Below are 19,972 nucleotides of genomic sequence, written 5' to 3'. Positions count from 1 at the left end.
TGCCGGGCAGGGCAGGAGGGAGGGGCGAGGACACCGCTGGGTGACCCCCCAGCACGGGCCGGGGGCAGAGCCCACGTGTCCCTGCGCAGAGGCAGAGCGTGCGGTGCCTGAAACGGCATCAGTGTCACTGCACACCTGGTACAAATACTCCCCAAAACCAGATCATTTCCTTCTTCCACCTCAAAGGAAACAGCGTTGGAAGGAGGCTCAGTCACAGCGGGCCGGGACAGCGCAAGGAGGGTCCCTGTGGCAGGCGGGTTCCCTGGCGGCACCCGCTGGGAGCTGGTTTCACGTCCCAGAGCGCGACTCTCGGACACGCCACCAGTCCCAGGCACGACCCAAGGGCTCAGTCTTGCAAAACACCCAAACACCCGGGCGGGTGCTGCACCTGCCAGCCCCCCCACAATAAGAGACCCACCAGCACTTTGCCATTGGTGCCTGGTGTAGCAAAACCAAACCCTCCTGCCCCCAAAACCTGCTGTTAAAGCTGCTCCCGTCCCAAGGCGCTCAGGCTGTGATCAATCCTCACCTGCATTTTCCAGTATTGGTTTTACAAATACAAATACAATGCTTGTTCAGGGCACCTTCCTTATTGGCAGGCGTCACTAGAAACCTGTGTCAACACAACTAAACCGAGTGCAAGCGCCGCTACAGTCAAGTCTGATAATAAAACATGAGTCACTGTTATTCAATCATTTACTAACGCATGTTTTGCAAGAAAGTTATCTCTTCTAGGAATCATCACCACACGAATCTTAAAGGGTTTTTTTTTTATGAAAAGAGCACTGTGATTTCGCTGTTGAGTCTCACGGGGCTGGTGCCCGCGGGCCCCCCCTGCAGCCCATCCCCCTTTGCGTCCCCATTGCAACCGCGGGCACCAGCCCCTCGCCCCGCAGTGACCCACCTTCCAACGCCGTCCTTCCTCCAGCAGTTTTCATGCCCAACGTCTCCCCGGCACCAGGAGCGAGCTGGCAGCAGGGAGGGGGCTGCCAGGTGCCGATGCCGTCGGTCCCCCCGCACTGCCGCAAGCCGGCACCGCTGGCTGCCGTGAGTTTAGGGGACGGGCGCTTTCCCCGTGGGCAGGCTGAGGAAGAGCGTGGTCAACCCCAGCACTTCAGCGGGGGAGGCTTTATTCCCAGAAGCGCATTATTCACGTTGTTTTCTGGGGGTTTGGTTTGGGAAGGAGCAGCTGGTGTCAGGGGTGTCACGCCTGGGCTGGAATTTCTTCCCAGACATTTCTTCGAAAAAAAATGTTATTTTTAGTCTTTGATAACAAATGCGCTCGCCAAACATCGCAGCACGTGTCCTCAGTTTCCCCTCGATAAGGCCAATTTTTTGAACAGCTTCTTGCAGAGAGCATTTAAATGGTGAACTCTTGCTGCCGTGGGGTGTGCGGGGAGCTGGGCCCTTTCCAGGCGTTCAGGCTGCAGCGTTTGGTCTTTCCTGTGTTTATTGAAGAACTCTTGGGAGGTCAGAAGAGTGTGATTTGAGCTTTTGCCGCCTTAATAGATGAAAGGCTGCTGGAAGCATTACGATGAACTCCCCTTGGGCCAAGAGCTGGTCATTTAAGTCAAGCACATTTTAACAATATAAGCAAGATTTTTAAAGGTGTCGCTAAAAACCCCCACGCTTGCCCATCTCGCTCGTTCCTCGCTGCCGCGCTGCCTCGCTGCTCAGCTTGATCTCGAGCGCTCCTGCTGCAGGGAAGGCTTGAGCTGCTCGTGGAGCAAACAGGTAGAGTGAGCTAATTTAGAGCTTAGGTCTTTTATTCCATCATGAAGTAGCAAAAGGGAAGGGTTGTCCCTCCTACGGGTCACCTCTAATAGCAATCGCTTCAGCAAGATGGATTTCAAAATTAGGTGCTCTCGAAGCAGAAGCCACGCTGTATTTTTCAACAGCACAAAGCAGCCGTAAGAACAATGTGACCTTCATTCTTAATAAATTCATTGGGGGAAAAAAAAAATCCGTCTTTATTTTTTTGCTTGAAGCACTGTCAAAAGAAAAGCTGAAGCACAACATATACAAAATAAAAACATAAGACAACTTCTGCAAAACGATACAAAACTCTGAGAGATTTACTTGTGCTTTTTTTTTTTACTCAAACATTGGAAGAAAATCCACGAGCTTGTCTACAAGTACATTATTTTGGAATAAAGGATGGTGCTAATTTAAAGTCAACCTATTCTCAAAGTGGTTTTCAGATGTAGGGTGCAATTCTGTAGCAAAGTCTAGGGAAAAGTTTATTGATAAACACCTAGATTTGGGCACTGTATGGGACAAGCTCCTTTGTAAAACATCCCTTAATGTACTTCAGGGGCTAAAATAATGTCTATTGCAGCCTGCTAAAGGAAAATGTCACACCATTATTTTCTCCTAAAGCAGCCCCCAAACCGATGTGATCTGGAGTCTGTAGTCAAGTACGGCATGATGGCAAGCTGAAGAATATAACAAGGGAACGTTGTTTGAAAATAGCTGGTATTTTACTATTATGACAATAAAACAAAAGGTACATTTGTGTCCTAAAAGCCTGCAGCTGGTCAGCTACTACTGGCAGAGCCTGGAAATGGTGAAAATTAATCACCTGTATTAAACACTATCCTTGTATTTTGCCATGTCTCTGTTACAGACTGGGTATTGAATAACGTACTACGACCCAATGCAGAACACCAACTTTATTCCTTTAATCTTCTGTCAGGCATAGCTGGGAAGGCAGAACACGAATGTTTATGCTAACTAACAGGTTTAACCCTTAAAGCTAGTAAGAATTAGGGAAGTTTTTTTCTTGTCACCCATCTAGAGAACCTAACGCTGCTGCTGCCGTCTGCCCGGCTCGTCTTCTGGTGGAGTCGTTCAAACCAACCTCCCGCTTTCTGGCCAAGCCCAAACCCAGCTCTTCCTCGGCCTCTTCTCCTGCATCACGGGCTGGTTACACTGACAAAAGGAGCTGTAAAGGTGCTCAGGGTCAGCAGCGCCAGCATCACCCAAATTACACTGCAGAAATCATTTCGGCCACTTGATACCCATTACTTCAGGTTTCCAGGGGCCCGTCTGCCTGGACAGAAACATTTTGTTAAAGCAGCTCAACTTTTTGCTAGAGCACGGCAGAAGGGATGAGCGTGGGCTGTACGTTTAGTCAAACCAGTTTAACATTACAGAGCAAACCTAGAAAGCAGGTGGCTGCAAGTGCAGCTCCTTTCAGGACCAACCTGAGGTAAACAACCATAAAATCAGTACAGCTTCATTTGGCATCCAAGCTGACAGAACTATCACTTATTATCATTCGAGTTCTCTCCAAACCAATCTGTTTTGTTTAGAACAGGAAAAGTCTTTTCTTTCCCCTTACATCAAGCACTTACGTGCAGGTTAAAGCCCCGGGAACTGCTTTTCATTTTGACAGCAACACCAGTGCTGTCCAGCTCCCTTGTTGGGAACTGCTGCCTGAACAGCTGCAATTCCACTAATTCAAGCAAAAGTATCAGCAATAACTGACTTCAGCTTAAGTAATCTCATAGTTGTCAAGTCTGACCTAACAGTGCTGAGAACTAGGTGCAAATTCAACCAAGAGGGTTATTTAACTGCAGGAACTCGCAGGGAAGCACAGCCAGAGAACAGCAACAACTCCCAGCAGCTCTTATTTTAAAGAGGAGAATAATCTACTTACGGCATTCTCCCCCAGAAATTAGTGGTTTTGTTTCGAAAGTTTTCTAGAAGACACAAGTGAAGATTTCCGTCCAAAATAGGTGTGCAAGCTCATCTGATACACAGGCACGCACCAACTGCTGATGAGAAAGCGGTGGCTGCGCCGGAGAGCTCTGGAGGCTTCAATGCACCTCCTGGCCACCACCAGCCCCGACGGGGCAGCACCGCGGGCTCTTCTGCGCAGAGAGCAGCATTTATAATGATTGTATTACCGACCCTCTTCAGCCTTGAGCACGCTCTGTTTGTTACCAACGTGCTAACCCCAAAGATAAAAGCAAACACCATGCCCAGCTGCTGGGTACACGCTCGCTACTCCTCTTTTACCATCAGCGGAATCCACTCGGTTACCGCTGTCAGCATCGGGCACCGAGAACAAAGGCACGAGATTACAGGGATCTCAACGAGTACGTTTGTTCCAAGAACAAGAAATGTGTCTACTTTCCTCTGATGACCTGGGAAAACAAAAAAGCCCTTCAACACAGAAAATTTATTTGTAATCAGTTATGAGAATCCAAACGGGTAATACCCAGTTTAAGAAGAAGAAAAAAAAAAAAGAAAATCTCCTAAGCTTCCTCTATCAAGACCTGGTGGACAGCATCGTTCTGTTTGAAACAAAGCAGGAATGCACAGATCTGAAACACCAACACACACGCGCACAAAAAAAACCCCTTAGGATATCAAGTGAGCCATTTAACTAAGTATTTAAAACCTCTGCAATTATTAGTTTATTAGTATCATCCAGGATTCAGATGTTCAATATTTCTCCTGAAGTTATACATAAATGCAAATTGAAATAAGAATCTGAAAGTCAAAATTGTATAACAAAACAATACTCCATCACAAAAGCGTGTAAAATTACAAGAATGCTTTTTTTTTGTTTTTTAAACACTGGCACTTAAGAGAACCATAATTTTGTAACCACAAAATTGCCAAATTGTCCCCCAAACTGGTAAGCAGGTATATGTGAAAATTGTTAACAGTTGCCAGCACTTGAAGTTTTACTAAATATGCAAAAAACCCCTTAGCTTTGGTTTTGGAAGAGAACTATATTTGACCAAATTAGACATTGTTGGTATACCATAAACATTTCGCTTTTTAATGCAAAATTTAATAAAATGTACTTTTCCATACAGCTATATTTAACTTAAAAATGGGCAAACATCGAGAGTGCGGTATAAAACCTAACAGGAAAAATACATCTTATCTCATTTTCAATTTGAGACAATATACAACTTTGTTTAAAGGGCTAAAACTAGAATTTCAAGAATACAAATATGAATTTACATAGATTTAACAAATAATAATGGTACCATTTATAGAAATCTTAGAAAGAAAAATCATTTCTCATGGGCCATTTGCTACCAGGAGAGTTTCATGGTATAAAGCCCGTGGCCATCACCAGACCTGTCACCAAAAAATAGTATGGTAATTTCATGCTTTTAACTTTACACATTTTAGGTACGCTCATCGCTTGCAAGTGTTCAGAGACTTACAAATACAACGTCCATTACACAGTAACGGAGTCACACCTGTAAATTTCTCTACACTGGATGGACATACGCTCTTCCTATGGGTCCTTCTAGGACAAAATTTAATGTTCCCTCCCTCCCCGCCCCCCCCAAGTTATTTCATTTCTGTAAAACTGAACTCTATACTTCTCAACTCTCCAAGACTGGTAAACTCATGCAACTCAATAGAATATTACATTTCACAAAATTCTGAACAAATATCAGTTTGCTGAGATTGAATTTTTTTGTTTTGTTTCCAGTTACGGAAGAATATTCTTTCACCATATGCCTATGTATTTCTTTTCTTACCCTATCATGATTATGCAGGGTATGCAGATCAAAGCTTTGTTTATCAGCTGGTTATATGAAAGATGAAAACTGTAATATTCCCGTGATCCCAAACGGGCATTCAATAAAGCAAAAGATGAGTTCCCCTCAAAAAAAAAAAAAAAAAAGAAAGAAAAAGTATGATTTTTCAAGGGCACCTATTAAAAGGACAACAATACTAATAAAAAAAATTGTATTTACTTAGAAGCATTCAGAATGTCAACAAAACAGCTGCAACTTTTTTTTTCCTTTTTGCAATTACAGAGTGGTATTCAGTTAACAGAACAACAATTATTTTTATGATGCATCGGAGACAACTGAAGATGAAAACGAAACTACATCCCCGTATGTAACTAATTTGTGCTGTGCACCAACAAGAACCTGCTTTAAAACTCCCATGCCAATTTACAACCCCCACACTGTACCAGGCAAGGTTAGTGGCCATTGCGATACCACTAAGGACAGGGCTATCTAAAGACACATTCGGTAGTGTGTTAACTATACAAAAAAAGAGACACTGTACAGTTTAAAAACAAATCTTACACAGCCTTACATTTCAATTTTGTTTTCTTTAAAAGGAGTGAGTTGTGTACAGGGGGGTTAAATGCTTTATAGACAAGAAAGAAGTTGCTCTAAAAGAGACTTATTCATCATCATCATCATCTTCATCCTCCTCCTCTTCCTCTTCTTCATCATCTTCCTCCTCTTCATCTTCGTCCTCATCTTCCTCCTCCTCCTTCTTCTTCTTGCTCTTCTCAGCTTTGGCAACTACTTTTTTGCCTGCATCAACCTTCCCTTTGGCCCGGTATGCAGCAATATCCTTGGAGGAGAAAAGCAGGAAGAATCTCTCAAAGATTTAGCCAGCCAAGAGCTCCGAGCAGCTGCCAAACGGGACTTGGGAAACCAGAGCCACCCAGGTGTCTGCCCCTTCTCCGCACCCACCGGGGCAGGACCGGGAGCCGCTGCTTCAGTCACGAGGTGAACTGAGGCCAAAGGAAGGGGAACCCTCCGACACAGAAACGATACCGGTGCGCTGGAACATGTGCCTTACAGCCGTTGAGGAATCTCCGCTGTTATGCTTTTGGGAACAGGCTGGAAAAGCTGCTGCCTGGGATGGCGAAGGCGCAGCTGAGCCCACTATCCCACATGGAAAGGAAGTAGGGAGACCTCTTAAGGTCCCTTTCTAGTCCTACCTTCTACAATGCCTCAAGAAACGAACAGGAAAATCCTTCTTTGAGGCACAAAACTGTAATTAGCCATCCGAAACACATTAGAATGACGTGGTCTAATATTTGCAATGTTATGGCTCAGCAAAGAGCAACTATACAGAATTCTGCCTAAGTGAAGTTTACAAAATAAAAGGTATAAGAACTTGATTAAAGGGTAGACAGTGCCACCTTCTGCATGCAATAAATTTATTCTAGTCATTTATAATGTACAAAATCCAATTCCTGTTATAGGGAAGTCAAAACTCTACCTGGAAGACCAAGCCAAAAAAAACCTGTTAGACTTTCCAACTTTGTGCCAAAACAATAAAAACAATTACATCACAGAATTGATCTACAAGATTAAACATCCCAGCTATAAAGAAACACCAACACCTTCACACGGATGGTCCAAATCTTCAAATATTCCCCACCCAGTAAACATTACACCACTCATCTTACAGTGCCCTCATACTCCCTTAAAGCTTAGCATGAGGTTTTTAGAAGATACAATATCCACTGAGTCTAAGGCGAGCCTCAGGGAAAGTATATACTGAGATTACTGCACCTTAAAACTCCATTTGTAAGCTTAAGAAATAAAGACAATACTAATGAAGATCAAAATACATGAAACTGAAGATTAATAATTCTACCATTTAGAAGTCTCTGATGAGTTGCCTTGTCTGCACCTACAAACAATTACCACGCTGAAGAGTTGAAGCTGCACAGGAAGGAGAATATGGGACAGTTTCTAGACCTGTGGTTCCTCTCCAGCACACAATTAAACTCAAAGAGGCCACGTTGCTCACTACGATGCTACAATTTTGAAGTGGTTTTGTTTGCCCACAGCAGAAATACCCAAAGGGAAGTCATGGCACACAAATGAGTATAGGCGGTATACATCAGCTATAGGTGGTGGCCGACCCATTGTCAAGCACCATCAGGTGAGACCAACATGCGTCCCCCTCCTCTCCTTCCTTGGATTGGGATGGGAACCTGCCTCTGGAAATAAAAAAGCGTGCAATGCTACTCTGTGTGCACAGCACAGTTCTACAGCTCTGGTCACGATGGTGGGATTTAGCTTTAGTAATTCAAGAAACTGTATGACATTACCCTAATAATAAACTTAAAAAAGCACCTATGTGTATCAGTTATCCTAATGTTCAGGGATGCTCAGCAACCCCTCCAAAATTAGGGAGAAATAATTTATTCTTTACTGGTGTTACTTAATACTACCAACTTAACTCAGATGCTGCTGTGACCTATTGTTTTAATAACAACATGGACACCATGGTACCTACCAAACCATCACTGATGGTCCTGAATTACAGATGAACGTAAGCAGTTCAACACAAAAGACTGCAATTTAGCATTACAGTAATAAACCATATACCCCCTTATGTGATAACTTCCAACAAATACAAAGAAATTTGTCCTCAGCATACTGTAATTTGCAACGTCAGGTATCAGAGTACACGAGAAGGGAAAAAACATCTATATTGAGGCTTGACCTCCCCAAATCACTTCTATAAATGTCAATGTTACCTTTTCATACTTCTCCTTCAGTTTGGCAGCCTTCTTTTCATAAGGCTGTTTATCATCTGCAGCCGTGTTGTTCCACATCTCTCCCAGCTTCTTTGCGACATCGCCGATGGAAAGACCAGGATGTTCTCCTTTGATTTTTGGACGAAACTCAGAGCAAAACAAGAAAAAAGCCGAACTACAGAAGGAAAAGAAGATAAGGTTATTTTAATTTTAGACGTAAGTATAAAAGAAAAGTTTTGTAATCTTTGTTACTGTTTCTTAAGAGCATTTTGGAAAAGCACCTAAAAGTGAGAAAACGTTGATTACAATCAAAGGTATTAAAACTGAATAAACGAGTTTGAGAACTTAACACATCCATGTCTCTTCAGTAATGCTGCGCATCTTGTCCCAGTTTTGGCGGGACCCCCAGAAGGGCAAATTTTATCTACCACATCCAAAGAAAATCTTAAAAAAAGAGAATGAGTGAATGACACCAAGGGAGCTAATGTTATGTCAGAACTGTTAAAGGTAGAGAAGATGTGGTATTTGTTATGAAAATTAGGATTTTCAGCCCAAATATGAACATTCACTTGCACAGGAATTTCCCCGTTCCTGTCAGCATTAGCTCCATTTAAAACACACAAAACACATATTGCTACAAAGTACTCATGTCTAGTAGGAGATGAACCTGAAATCAGCAGTCTTTACAAAGTGGCTTAAGTTTTAATTCTCCAAGCTATTTTTTTGGTGCAAGATCATCCCTCTAACCTGTTCTGTGCAAAAGCCTCTTAATTTTAAATGGACTGCCAATCAAAAATTCTGCTCAAGCCAACAGGTGGGGAAAGCAGGGCCTGAAATATTTTACAGCCATTTTACACTAGAATTACCCTCTTAACAGAAATTGAGGGGGGAAGATAAGTCGCAGCTGTGTGTTGCAGATTTTTGCATCCCCTTCCAAAGGCTGACGTTATTTCAACTTAGATAAAGAGGTCCAGCCTGAAACCACAAACCTGTAATTCGTAACTAGAATTTCAACCTATATTTACGCCACTGGTCAGAAAAATCATGTAGTCTTTTATTTCTGAAGCTCCTAAACCTGGATAAAATGACAATTTCATAGATACGCTCCAGTGTGATGGTCCCAAACAACATATACTAACTAGAAATTTACTTACGGAGGCCTCTTAGGTGCATTTGGATCCTTGAACTTCTTTTTTGTTTCCCCCTTAGGTGGTACATAGTTTTTCATTTCTTTTTCATAACGAAGCTTGTCAGCCTTTGCCATATCTTCAAACTTTCCCTTCTCCTTAGAAGACATAGTCTGGAAGGTAATTAGACTCATAAAATCATAGAACATCTCAAGTTGGAAGAGACTCATAAGGATCAAACCAGTATTTTAAGATTCAAAAACATATCCAAGTTCACTCCAAAATCTCAGCTAGGGGAGGTAAAGGTAAGGCAAGAACAACGGGTAATTACCACTAATGTTACAATTGCACTCCCTACTTATCTAAAGCCTGAACTTTTAATTATGTAATTTATAGTTTCAAATAGTATTTCACACAAAGCAATCATTTAAGGTTTTGTGGTGGTTTTTTTTAGTGGTTTTTCCTACCTTCCACCGTTCTGAGCATTTTTTTGAGAACTCTGAAAAGTTCACTGAAGCATCTGGATGTTTCTTCTTGTGCTCCTCCCGGCAGGTTTGCACAAAGAAGGCGTATGAAGACATTTTACCTCTCGGCTTCTTGGGATCGCCTTTGCCCATTTTTGATGATTTTCTGTAACAAAGCAAAAAAAGGCACCTTTAAAGCTTTTACTTTTTACAAGCTAGCATAGGAAGCAAGCGATGACGAAGGATCATGCCAAACAAGACCCATCAGAGCGGTCTCCGAAATTATACAACGGAAATAAGTTTCTCTTCTGGAAAATTTACTGAAGATTTCTGCCATCGCTCTTTGAGGTAACTTGGACACAAACAACCTGAAATCTCAAAGGGCCTTCAAAATGTGCAGTTCTGGTCTCCTGCAAAGAAAAATGCCCCTTCCAAGCAATCTGAAAGCAACTACAAGTGCCTTAGTGCAGTGAAGACTGCACTCTTTGATTACTGCTAATCTATCAACCCTATGCTTGGAAGGAATAAATTATATTGAAAGAAAAGGGGAAAAGCACATGAGTATCCTGTCTCCGCTGGCTTTATAGGTTAGTAATTTTTTCTTCCTAAAGCTCATATTTTTCTCTCCCTCGCCTGTAGGCCTTGGATACTCATTTGCAAAAGATATATTAATTATTTTTGCACACCATGTATTATCATTCTCCTTTAAGTGTACTGCAAAAACCTACTCTCCCTTTGTATGTATACCTAGAAATATAGGAATGAAACATCACGCTCAGTCAAACATGTTATAACCAAGCCAGGGACGCCAGAAGTATGACATTTACATATGACTAGCAGAGCTGTGCTCGGTGATCAGACTATCTCAGTCTTTCAGGGACAGAGAGGGAATGAAAAATACCTTCCTGGAACTTTCACACCCAAGTCAGACATTCAGAGTATTTCTTCATAGCTCCCTGGAAAAAGCCACTTGCACCCTGACGAACTCTGCTCTTCAGCAGGAATTAAAAAGAGAAAAAAAAAAAAAGAAGGCAAAAAAAAAGAGAAAGAGTGCACACACTGCCTGCCCGTATTGCCACAGAAGCAGCATTTCCTATCGGTTTGGCGGATAGACAGAAACAGATTTCTGCTCTGTGACTAAACACGTCCGGTTTGAAGTTTCTCTCGAGTAAACAAGAGCGCTGCGGCAGCAGGAGCCGCTCCTGCCCGCCCGGCCATGGAGGCGCTCCCAGCGCCGGCCGGCACCGGGGCTGGCCCAGCCAGGGGAAGGCGGCGAGGCCGGGGCGGGCAGGGTGCTCCAGGGGCGGGGGTGACTGCGGGAAGGGCTCGGCGCTGCCAACACGAGCTGGCGTCTAAAAAGCTCCTTCCCACCATTTTGGACGTTTCTCCTGTGAAGGGGGGGGGGTGGGGGAGAGTAAAACTTCACAAATCCCCGAAGAGACCTGCGAGGCCGAGAGAGTGACGGTGGGAGGAGTAACAAAAAAAAAAAGTGCCGTTGCGAGAGCAAAGCTGTGCAAGTTTTGTGTACACGCCAGGGCTGGCAGCCAGCGGGCGGCAAGCACATGCCCGGAGCCGAGCGGCGCAGCTGCGGCCTGCCCGGGCGGCGACCCCCGGTTCCGGCCGCCGCTCGCAGCCCGGGGACAAAGCGCCGTCCCGGCCGCCGTCCCCGTGCCCCCGCGGCGGGGCGCGCCGCTCCCCGGCCTGCCCCGCTCCCCGGCGCCATGAGGCCTGGCCGGCGCGGCCTGCCCGCTGGCGCGCTGTGCGCCGCCGCAGCGGCGGTGGCGGCGGAGCGGCCGCCATGGCGCAGGCTCCTGGCGGAGGAGGTCACCCGCCACCGAGGCTCCTTCCATTTTGTGCGCTGAGGAGAGCGAGCCGCACCCCCCACCCCCCGCCACCACACCCCCGCAGCCCGGCGGGCGGGGCGGGGAGCCCAGGCCCCGGGACCCCCGCCGAGGGGGCCGCGGCGGGGCCGGGCGGCCGCCCCCCGGCCCACGGGGGCGCGGCGGCGGCAGCGGGGGGGGACGCGCGGAATGGCCGCTGCTGGCGGCGCCCGCCGCCGCGCACAGAACATGGCTCCTTCCTCCCTTCCCTTCCCTTTGTGTGAGCGCGCCCGCTACCCTGGCGCACACGCTCAGCCATTGCAGCCGGGGGAGGGCGGGCGGGAGACGGGGGGAGGTGGGTGGGTGCGGGGGGGCCGGCGCGCTTCCAGCGCCCGCCCGAGCCCCGGCGGAACGGGCAGAGCCCCGGCGGGGACCCCTGCTCGCTGCCGTGCCCAGCCGGCTAGCACGGCCCCTCGGCCGCGGGCCCCGCGCCCGGACGAGCGGCGGTGGTTGGAAAAAAAAAAAAAGTTCCCCCGAACTGCGCCCCCGCCCGCCCGAGCGCCTCTCTGCTCCGCCGCCGCTCGCCTTGTTTTCTCGCTCGCGGCTCCCGTCAGCCATGTTACAGCCGGGCGGCCGCGGGGCCAGCGGCTCCTCGGCCCGCGCCCCGCTGCCCCCGCGCTCCCCGCGGCCCCGCCGGCAGCCAGCAGCACGGCGCGGGCCGCCCGGAGCCCCCTCCGCCTCGCCACGCCTGTGCCCGCCGGCTGCCCCGCCGCCGCAGGGATGGCTACGGCGAGGCACCGTAAGCGGCTTACAGCGGGGCACGGCGCGGCCCGCGCCGCCCGCCACGGGCGCCCCCCGGCCGCTCGCCCCTCGCCCAGGCGGGCTCCTTCGCCCGTCTCTCTCCCGCCCGCCACCCCGCTCCCGAAGTCGCCCGCCGCCCGCGCCCCCGACGCCCCCGCCCCACCCCGGCCGGGGGGCTCGCCGACCGGGAAGGGTCTCCCGGGCGCAGCCCTGCTCCCCTTTGTGTGCCGGCGCCCGAGCCCGCAGCGCCCCGCGCTCCGCGGCCAGGCAGCGGCGGCGGCACGGCGGGCAGCGCCGGCTCGCTGCCCGGCTGCGAGCGAGCGGGCGAGCGCGCCCGGCCGGCCCAGCGGCTCCCGGCGCGTACTCACCCGTGTCAGAATCAGCACACAGCCCTCACTCGGCCCCGAGCCCCAGAGACGGAGCCCCAGAGACGCTACCCCGGCCGCCCGCCCGGCCCCAGCGCTGCCTGAGTCCCTGTGTAGCCCGCTGCACCGCAATGGCTGTGAGAGCGGGATCGATACGCAGCCTCCTCACACTCTCAGCGCTGGTAACATTACTCTCAACACAGCCCCGTCCCCATTGGCTGCCGCCAAGCCAGCCGCCGCGCCGATTGGCCTAGGCCCTTCCATTGTCCTGACCAGAGAGCTCCGCCGATTGGGCGCGGCGCGGGACACGTCACTGAGGATTGAAAGGGCGCGCAAATATAAAAGTGAGTGGAGGGAGCCGGGCGGCGGCGGGATGCAGAGTTCCGAGGCGGCGGCTCGGCGCCGCGCCGCCGCCTGCCAGCAGTGCGGGCCACCACCGCCCCGCCCGCCGCTGCGGCGGCCTCCGCCGCCCCCAGGGCCGCCCCCTGCCCGGCCTCCGCCACCGCTTGGGGAGCACGGCGAGGTCGCCGGCGCCGCGGGCGCTCCCGCGATGCCCCAGCAGCGCTGCTGCCCCCCCAGCCCATGCGGCCCCTCCCTGCCGGGCCGCACCGCCCCATTTCACAGACGCGGAAACTGAGGCGTGGGGCTCGGGGCGCAGTGGGGCTCGGAGGGGCGAGCCCGCGTTTTCCGGCTCCTCTTGCCCGGCTTCAGCCCTCGCACGGCGCTGTCTGGCACACAGGCGCTGCTTGCTGCTGCTGCTGCGGCGTGCGGGGTTCTGCCTGCGTGCACTGCGTTATGGGGCAATTCAGGATGTTTTTTGCAGAAATGGGTAAATTATCTGTAAGAACGAGAATCGGAAGGTCTTGGCTCTCTTCATAACCCCCTGGGTGAGAAGGAGCAGGCTGGGGCGGCAGGGCAGCCCCCCAGTTCTCAGCGCTTCTGGAATGATGCCCCACGTGCCAACTTGGGCATCCCTGTGCAGGGGCAAAGTCACGAATCTGGACCACATCTCACCTGCTCTTTGTTGCTTCTCCTCTTCCTGCTTTTTTTATAGCCAGTTGCACTGTACAAATCGTCTATAGAGGACTATCGAACAGAAGGAATACCCCTTCATATCTGCTCTGCTGTTTATACCTACTTTACTGGTGCAAACAACCCTGGGAGTAGTGCTGTTGTGACAAATCCAAAATCGCTGACCTCCGCTGCCAGGCGTTACCAGTGCACTTACCAAAGTTACAGAACCTTGTATGAGGGGAGCTATATACAGGTGTACATATTAAAAACTGTTCTGACCTTATAACCGTTGTTAGTGCTGGCAAAGTGAGTAGCAGGTAACATGAACTGATGGTCTGTATGATCCTTAGTGTTTTGTAGGCCGCCTAAACGTGAAAATAGGACAAATCCTTATGTGCCAAAGCACAAATCCTTCTCAAACTTCATGGATAGCAGAGGATTTTAAGAGGGAATGATGATCAAATAGATCGTCAAAATCAACTATTTACACACAAACATTTGTGACTAACGATAAAATTTAAAGTATTATCATCTGACAAAATAAAATAACTGATAGTCTCTTTTCTTTGGTGGGACCATGGCTAACAGCATTCAGTAGCAGGAATTAACTACAGCAAAAAGTGAATCCTAGGAAGTTGTGCTTAAGGTCCCAAGCAAAACCAGACTCTAAATCCAAGAATAGTAACACCATGTACCTTTTCATTTAGCCCAACGCTGCTTGCTTAGGTCTTACTAAGAGAGAAACTTAGAGAATAACCATCTATTAACTTTAGGCCCATGCAAATGGAAAGCTGTATGTATACTGAGAATTTTAAAAAAGCCCCAAGCCCACATCTTAAAGTCATAATTGTACCAGTTTCCACTGCAGCTAAGCCTAAGTTCAATAAACTAGCTTCCTCTTTCTTTAGATACAAATGTGATCAAAAAGAAACCTATATAATTATACTAGTACTAACTCACCGCAGACACTTTTATGCTGGGATGGCTCAATTCTCTACTTGCTTGCTTCCATGTTAGGTGGACTGAATGATTTTAATTGTGTCAGTAGAAGAGTTGTGGTAAAACCCTGTGAAGATGCACCCAAGTGGTCACTTTGAGTGGTTTGTTGCTAGGAATTAAGCCACAGAAGAGGCTGCAAGAACTTGGCTTTGCCAAAGACTTACTGTTTGATGATCCTCGGACAAACCTTTGTGCTTGTTCTTCCTTCTGTAAGTGGGGTGGTATTTCTAAAATCTTTGTAAGATAACGTTGCCACCTAAGTAAGTCTGAAATGAGCAGATCCCCTAGCAGAGGCCACAGGTGCTGATCTGCTAGAAGGAGTTACCGTAGTGGAGGGAGTGCAGTGACACCCTTTACACTAAGCCTCACTGCGGAGTGCTACACATCAATGACTGGTCTCAGTCTCACATTGACATTTGCGTCATATTGGACGATGTGAAAAAAAAATTGCATTTTTTTTCCCTCACTGGCTTACTTGTTTCAATACACTTTTGCGCACAGCACCAGCAAGTCCCATTGAAGTAATATATAGGTTCTAGAAAAGATATAATATGTTCCTGTTTAGGAAGCCGGCAGCACATGTTAAGATACATTAAGCTGAGAGTTGTTCAGCCTCACAAGATGTAAACCACCTCACAATAAGCATCTGAATATGCAGCAGGGCAACTTTATCATTCAAGAAGTTTATATCAGGGCTGCTTCCGAGTGTTGCTCACACTTTCTACCTTTGTCCTCTGGCGGTTCTTCCATCCAAGAAAACACCAATCTCTCCTCAAAGCCTTCCTAAGTTAACTGGGCCCCTGATGGCTGAGGAACAGGCCCCACAAATCATACACAGTTTTACACATCCGCTGACAGAATATTTGTATTAGTATTCATCTGATCCCCTCAGTTAATCCAGACTCCAGTAATTTCTATTCTGGATCCAATGCCCAAACCAGTGGCTGCTGCTTCATTACGACTGTTGCCTTCTAACATTTCCCCTCCTCGAGCTGGCGCTTCTTTGAAGATATTGCCAGTGAGAAGGCAAATAAATTCCAAACCTCTTCACAATCATCAATCTTTTGGCAAGGCAGGGTGCTTTATGAAAGTCAAAGATCCTTCTAAGTAATGGCCCTAATTCTGAAACTGCCTCATTTGTGAAGAAGTGCCGATGGACACATGAGGACAGTGGTTCTGCTACCTGAAATCATGCGAAAATACATGAACAGTAAGGAACGCTGATGTTTCTTTCTCAAGGAAAGTCTTTTTTTGGCTGGTTTGTGTTTAAATCTTTACACAGAATATGGAGCAGAGGAAAACGGTAAAAAGCACGAGCATTTATGTGGCCTAGTGTGCAGGAGCTGATAGCTCTGCTCATACTGAACTTTTAAAGTTTCTTCCTTGAAAACCAGACCTGAAAGGAAGGAAAAGGAAGTTATTTATTCTCAGCCGTTGTCTAGAACCAACAATTTAGTACAAGGCGAGTGATGAGGAGATTCTGATTACATCACATATACCTGTAAAGGTTTTCCTTCATCTCTGCTAGTTCTATGCTAAGGCCTGTACAGGTTTCCACATTCCAGTGGGTTTCTTCTGCGGCCCTTGATGACAGAATTAAGAAGAATTTACTCATCATTTGCAGATGGTAGCATTTTTTACGGAAGCAGTATATGTTTCTTCTCTTGTTCATGCTGTGCCACATCCCTTCTGATACTTTACAAACATGCCTTCTTCTGCAAACCTTATTGAAGTTCAAATCTGTTTTAAATTACACTCCACATGACAGGTGCAATCACTGAGATAACTTGGATAACACAAGCCACCTTTGACTTCATGCACAGAGGCTTTGCCTGTAGACTACTCGGGTCATAACAGCCCAATATGACTGTTCTGGAAAAAAAAGAAAAAAAAAAGTATGTAGCTGCACAGGAAGTTTCAAAACCCCTATTTGGTAATTTCGGTGTTTTGCAAACTAGAGTATACTTTGGAAAAAGTCACACGGATTGGATGTCATATTGCAAAGCAAGAGTAAGGCTATGATTTCTATTAGACACATTTTCAAATACCTCAATTTTTACAATATGCTTTGTAGCTATTTACTTGAACACCAGCAGAAATGTTTGTAAGGAGCCTTTTGGTTCAACAACTTTTTCATGGAAGGCAAGCTAACTTGGATGGAAACATCAGCTATATATTCTCAGCCTTTTTTTAAAGCATCCTTTTGTTTTCCATTTTCTTTAGAGAGAAGAGAGGCCTCTCCAAAGACAGAACTGTTCTTCTAAATGATGTATTGCTCAGTAGGAACAGGAAAAGTTCCAACTGAATGATGAAAACAGTTTTATTTTATTTATTTAAAATTATCCTCTCACTTCAAATCATCCCCCATGTAGCTCACAGCTGAAGACTTCTAGCAAAGACAAATAAGGAGGGAGAATCCCAAGAAGTACAGACCACTTGGTTGGCAGTGAAGCCTGATCAAGAGGGAGATGCAGAGTGGGGATCTCATTCTCCCCAGCCCCCAAAACAGCTTTGTGAAACACCTTGGTGAGACCCCTCCAGCAGAATTTTCGAGGAAGTTGCAGCATTTAAAGAGCCAGACCTTAGAAAGTCTCAGTCTTGAGTGCTGTGGTTGCTGACAGAGATGAGAAAAGGAACTTGCATCAATTACAGGAGATGTAGGAGAGACAGGATGCAGGGCAGCACATCTCCCCTGAGGCAAGAAGGTTGTTGTTCCATGCCAGCACCTTCTCTTGCGAATTTTGCCTTCTGTGAAGGACACTGCTTACCCCCCAGTGGTTTTGGCTGGAAATCTGGTGATTTCATAGCTTGCTTTGACAAGAAAGAGGTTCGGTGTCATCACTGGACCTCTAGATTTTGTCACTTGTTCTTCCTCCTAAGGAATGGGATAACTGTTTCTTCAGGTCAAAATTAAGAGAATATTACAGTGAAAATGGCCCAAGAAAAAACAGCTTGTCAGTCAAATCCAAAGCTACGATTAGGCTATTTCTAACCAGAACTGAAAGCTTTTCTTAACAAAAATGTTACATTTTCAGCTCAAAACAAGAACAAAACATCTGCAGAGACAGGGCACCTGGCACACGTACTTACGATGGAGCTGCTGGTGATTTAGATTGTCACTGTTGCTTTCAAACACTTCCAGCCGTACAGCAAGTAGGTTGTTCACAGTGCACCTGGAAAAAGCACCGGCTGTATTTGCCCTTTTCCTTAGGCTGCGGTGCCAGCCTGTATGCAGCCCAGATGAACACAATTCTCAATTGCTTATTACATGCAATCTTAAAACATTTTTTTTCCTCTAGTGTCTTATTCAAAATTTTCAGGAGATACTTCAAATACTTCCTTAAAATAATTTCTAGAAGATAAAGGCTCAATTCAAAGAAATGAGACTTAGCATGGCTGGAAATACTAACAATGCATGGAATGTGCTTTGCTTTACCTTTCCAGATGGATTTGCTCAGATTGATACAAATAATCTGCATATATTGCTGGTTCTTATTAGTGAGCATTATCTAGGGAACAAGGCTTCAGAAGGCCTTGAGAAAAGAAGGCTTAGGGGAGACCTCATCACCATTCCAGTATTTAAAGGGTGGCTACAAAGAAGGTGAAAGAAGATGTAGACTCCCTTTTTACAAGGAGTCACATGGAAAACACGAGGGGTGATGGGTACAAGTTACTACTGAAGAGATTCCAATTGGACACAAGAGGGAAATTTTTCAGGATGAAAACAATCAGCCTTTGGAATAATTTCCCCAGGGAAGTGGTGGATTCCCAAATACTGGACACTTTTAAGATTCAGCTGGACAGGTTGCTGGGCCATCTTGTCTAGACTGTGCATTTACCAAGAAAGGTTGGACCAGATGATCCCTGTGGTCCCTTTCAGCCTGGTATTCTATGACTCTATGATTTGTCCTTTCAGCATAGATGAGTGACTGGCTCGTCTAGATGTGCAAATAAGTGGTAACTGAGGAGTAGCAGCCAGACAAGGTAACCTCAGCTGACTGAAGGACGTGGTCTGGGAGAGGCAGGCAGAGAGCAGGGATGGCACCGGTGCCGCTGCAGGAATTTCCTCACCAGGCTTCAAGTGTGAAACTGCTGATTTTTGTTGACATCTGAGCCCTGCAGACAATTCCATCGTTTCTAGAGCTGGTATGTTCTTAAATCAGGGTCAGTACTAACACAGTGCTTTCATCCATAGAGTAGATAACATTAAAATTTGTACATTTTTTGAGGAATTAACAGATATACAGTAAAGTATCCAAGAAAACCTATTTTCATAGCAAAAGTGTATATCCACACTGTTCCGCTCATGAAGTGGGCAAAACTGATGAAGATGCATCAGTATGGACTTTTCTTTTGATGATCAGTATGCCACGAACATTTTTTCACAGTGAAAATGTGCACACAAAGTAATCATTTCATGGTAACGATAATGGAAATTGTTTACTATTATGACATGTGATTCCTTTACCATTGTATTCCTTTAGTATAAGTATGTAACTTCCTTAAGTCCTTCTGTGAAGCTCTCAATACAGAGTTTCAGACAGATGGGAACTGTGTTCAACTTCAACAGCAAAAATAAGTTCAAGAAATGTTCCTCCAGGACTGCATTATTTCTGAAATCACTGACCTGTTGAGATGTTTGCTTTGCTGAGAGCACAACATGCAGTGTAACATCAACTTATCTCTTCAAATTTCTGGCAACACTGCATCAAATATTCAATTCCTCTCCAAAATCTCCAGACCATTTATGTGATTGTACACTCAAGTCCAGCACAAAGAGTTATCAGCTGCTTCCAATACACTCCAAAGGCTGCTCTCCACCTTCACAAACACTCTTGTCTCAAGGTATTAGTACTCAGCCTCCCTCACTCCAGTCTAGGGGCAGGTAAGCTTTTGATGCTCACACCACTATTAGACTTCTACACCTGAACAAGCAGAATCCAACCAAGCCTAAGGGGATGAAGAACACCTGAGATTCCCTTCCTTCCTATTCTGTTCCTTCCAGAAGATTCAACAAAGTATGCTCACTCACACATGGAACTCATTTAGATAGCCCTCAATGTCACAAGTTAAATTGGAAAGAGTCCTCGAGCCACCT

General features: G+C 46.6%; 2 protein-coding genes across 2 annotated transcripts; one reads left to right on the top strand and one right to left on the bottom strand.

Moving 5' to 3' along the window:
- Positions 1 to 2,086: 2,086 nt before the first annotated feature.
- On the bottom strand, positions 2,087 to 13,038 carry HMGB1 (high mobility group box 1). The gene is made up of 5 exons (XM_065649636.1): positions 12,865 to 13,038; positions 9,879 to 10,041; positions 9,439 to 9,584; positions 8,285 to 8,459; positions 2,087 to 6,354 (listed from the first exon to the last, which is right to left on the bottom strand). The coding sequence occupies exons 2-5, from the start codon at positions 10,026 to 10,028 to the stop codon at positions 6,178 to 6,180; spliced, it is 648 nt and encodes a 215-aa protein (XP_065505708.1). The 5' UTR covers positions 10,029 to 10,041; positions 12,865 to 13,038; the 3' UTR covers positions 2,087 to 6,177.
- Positions 11,906 to 13,498, top strand: LOC135994317 (basic proline-rich protein-like). The gene has a single exon (XM_065644842.1). The coding sequence runs from the start codon at positions 11,906 to 11,908 to the stop codon at positions 13,496 to 13,498; it is 1,593 nt and encodes a 530-aa protein (XP_065500914.1).
- Positions 13,499 to 19,972: the final 6,474 nt, after the last annotated feature.

This window comes from Caloenas nicobarica, chromosome 1 (genome assembly GCF_036013445.1).
Source record: "Caloenas nicobarica isolate bCalNic1 chromosome 1, bCalNic1.hap1, whole genome shotgun sequence".
NCBI lineage: Eukaryota > Metazoa > Chordata > Aves > Columbiformes > Columbidae > Caloenas > Caloenas nicobarica.
The sequence above is the reverse complement of the archived record's forward strand: the minus strand, read 5'-3'. Positions and strand labels throughout refer to the sequence as shown.

Excerpts from the sequence above, each read along its gene's own strand:
- HMGB1 (XM_065649636.1), bottom strand. The coding sequence starts at position 10,028 with ATGGGCAAAGGCGATCCCAAGAAGCCGAGAGGTAAAATGTCTTCATAC. Across the intron at positions 9,585-9,878 it reads AATGCTCAGAACGGTGGAAG|ACTATGTCTTCTAAGGAGAA; the intron begins GTAGGAAAAACC and ends ATTACCTTCCAG. Across the intron at positions 6,355-8,284 it reads TGAAGGAGAAGTATGAAAAG|GATATTGCTGCATACCGGGC; the intron begins GTAACATTGACA and ends TTCTCCTCCAAG.
- LOC135994317 (XM_065644842.1), top strand. The coding sequence starts at position 11,906 with ATGGCCGCTGCTGGCGGCGCCCGCCGCCGCGCACAGAACATGGCTCCT.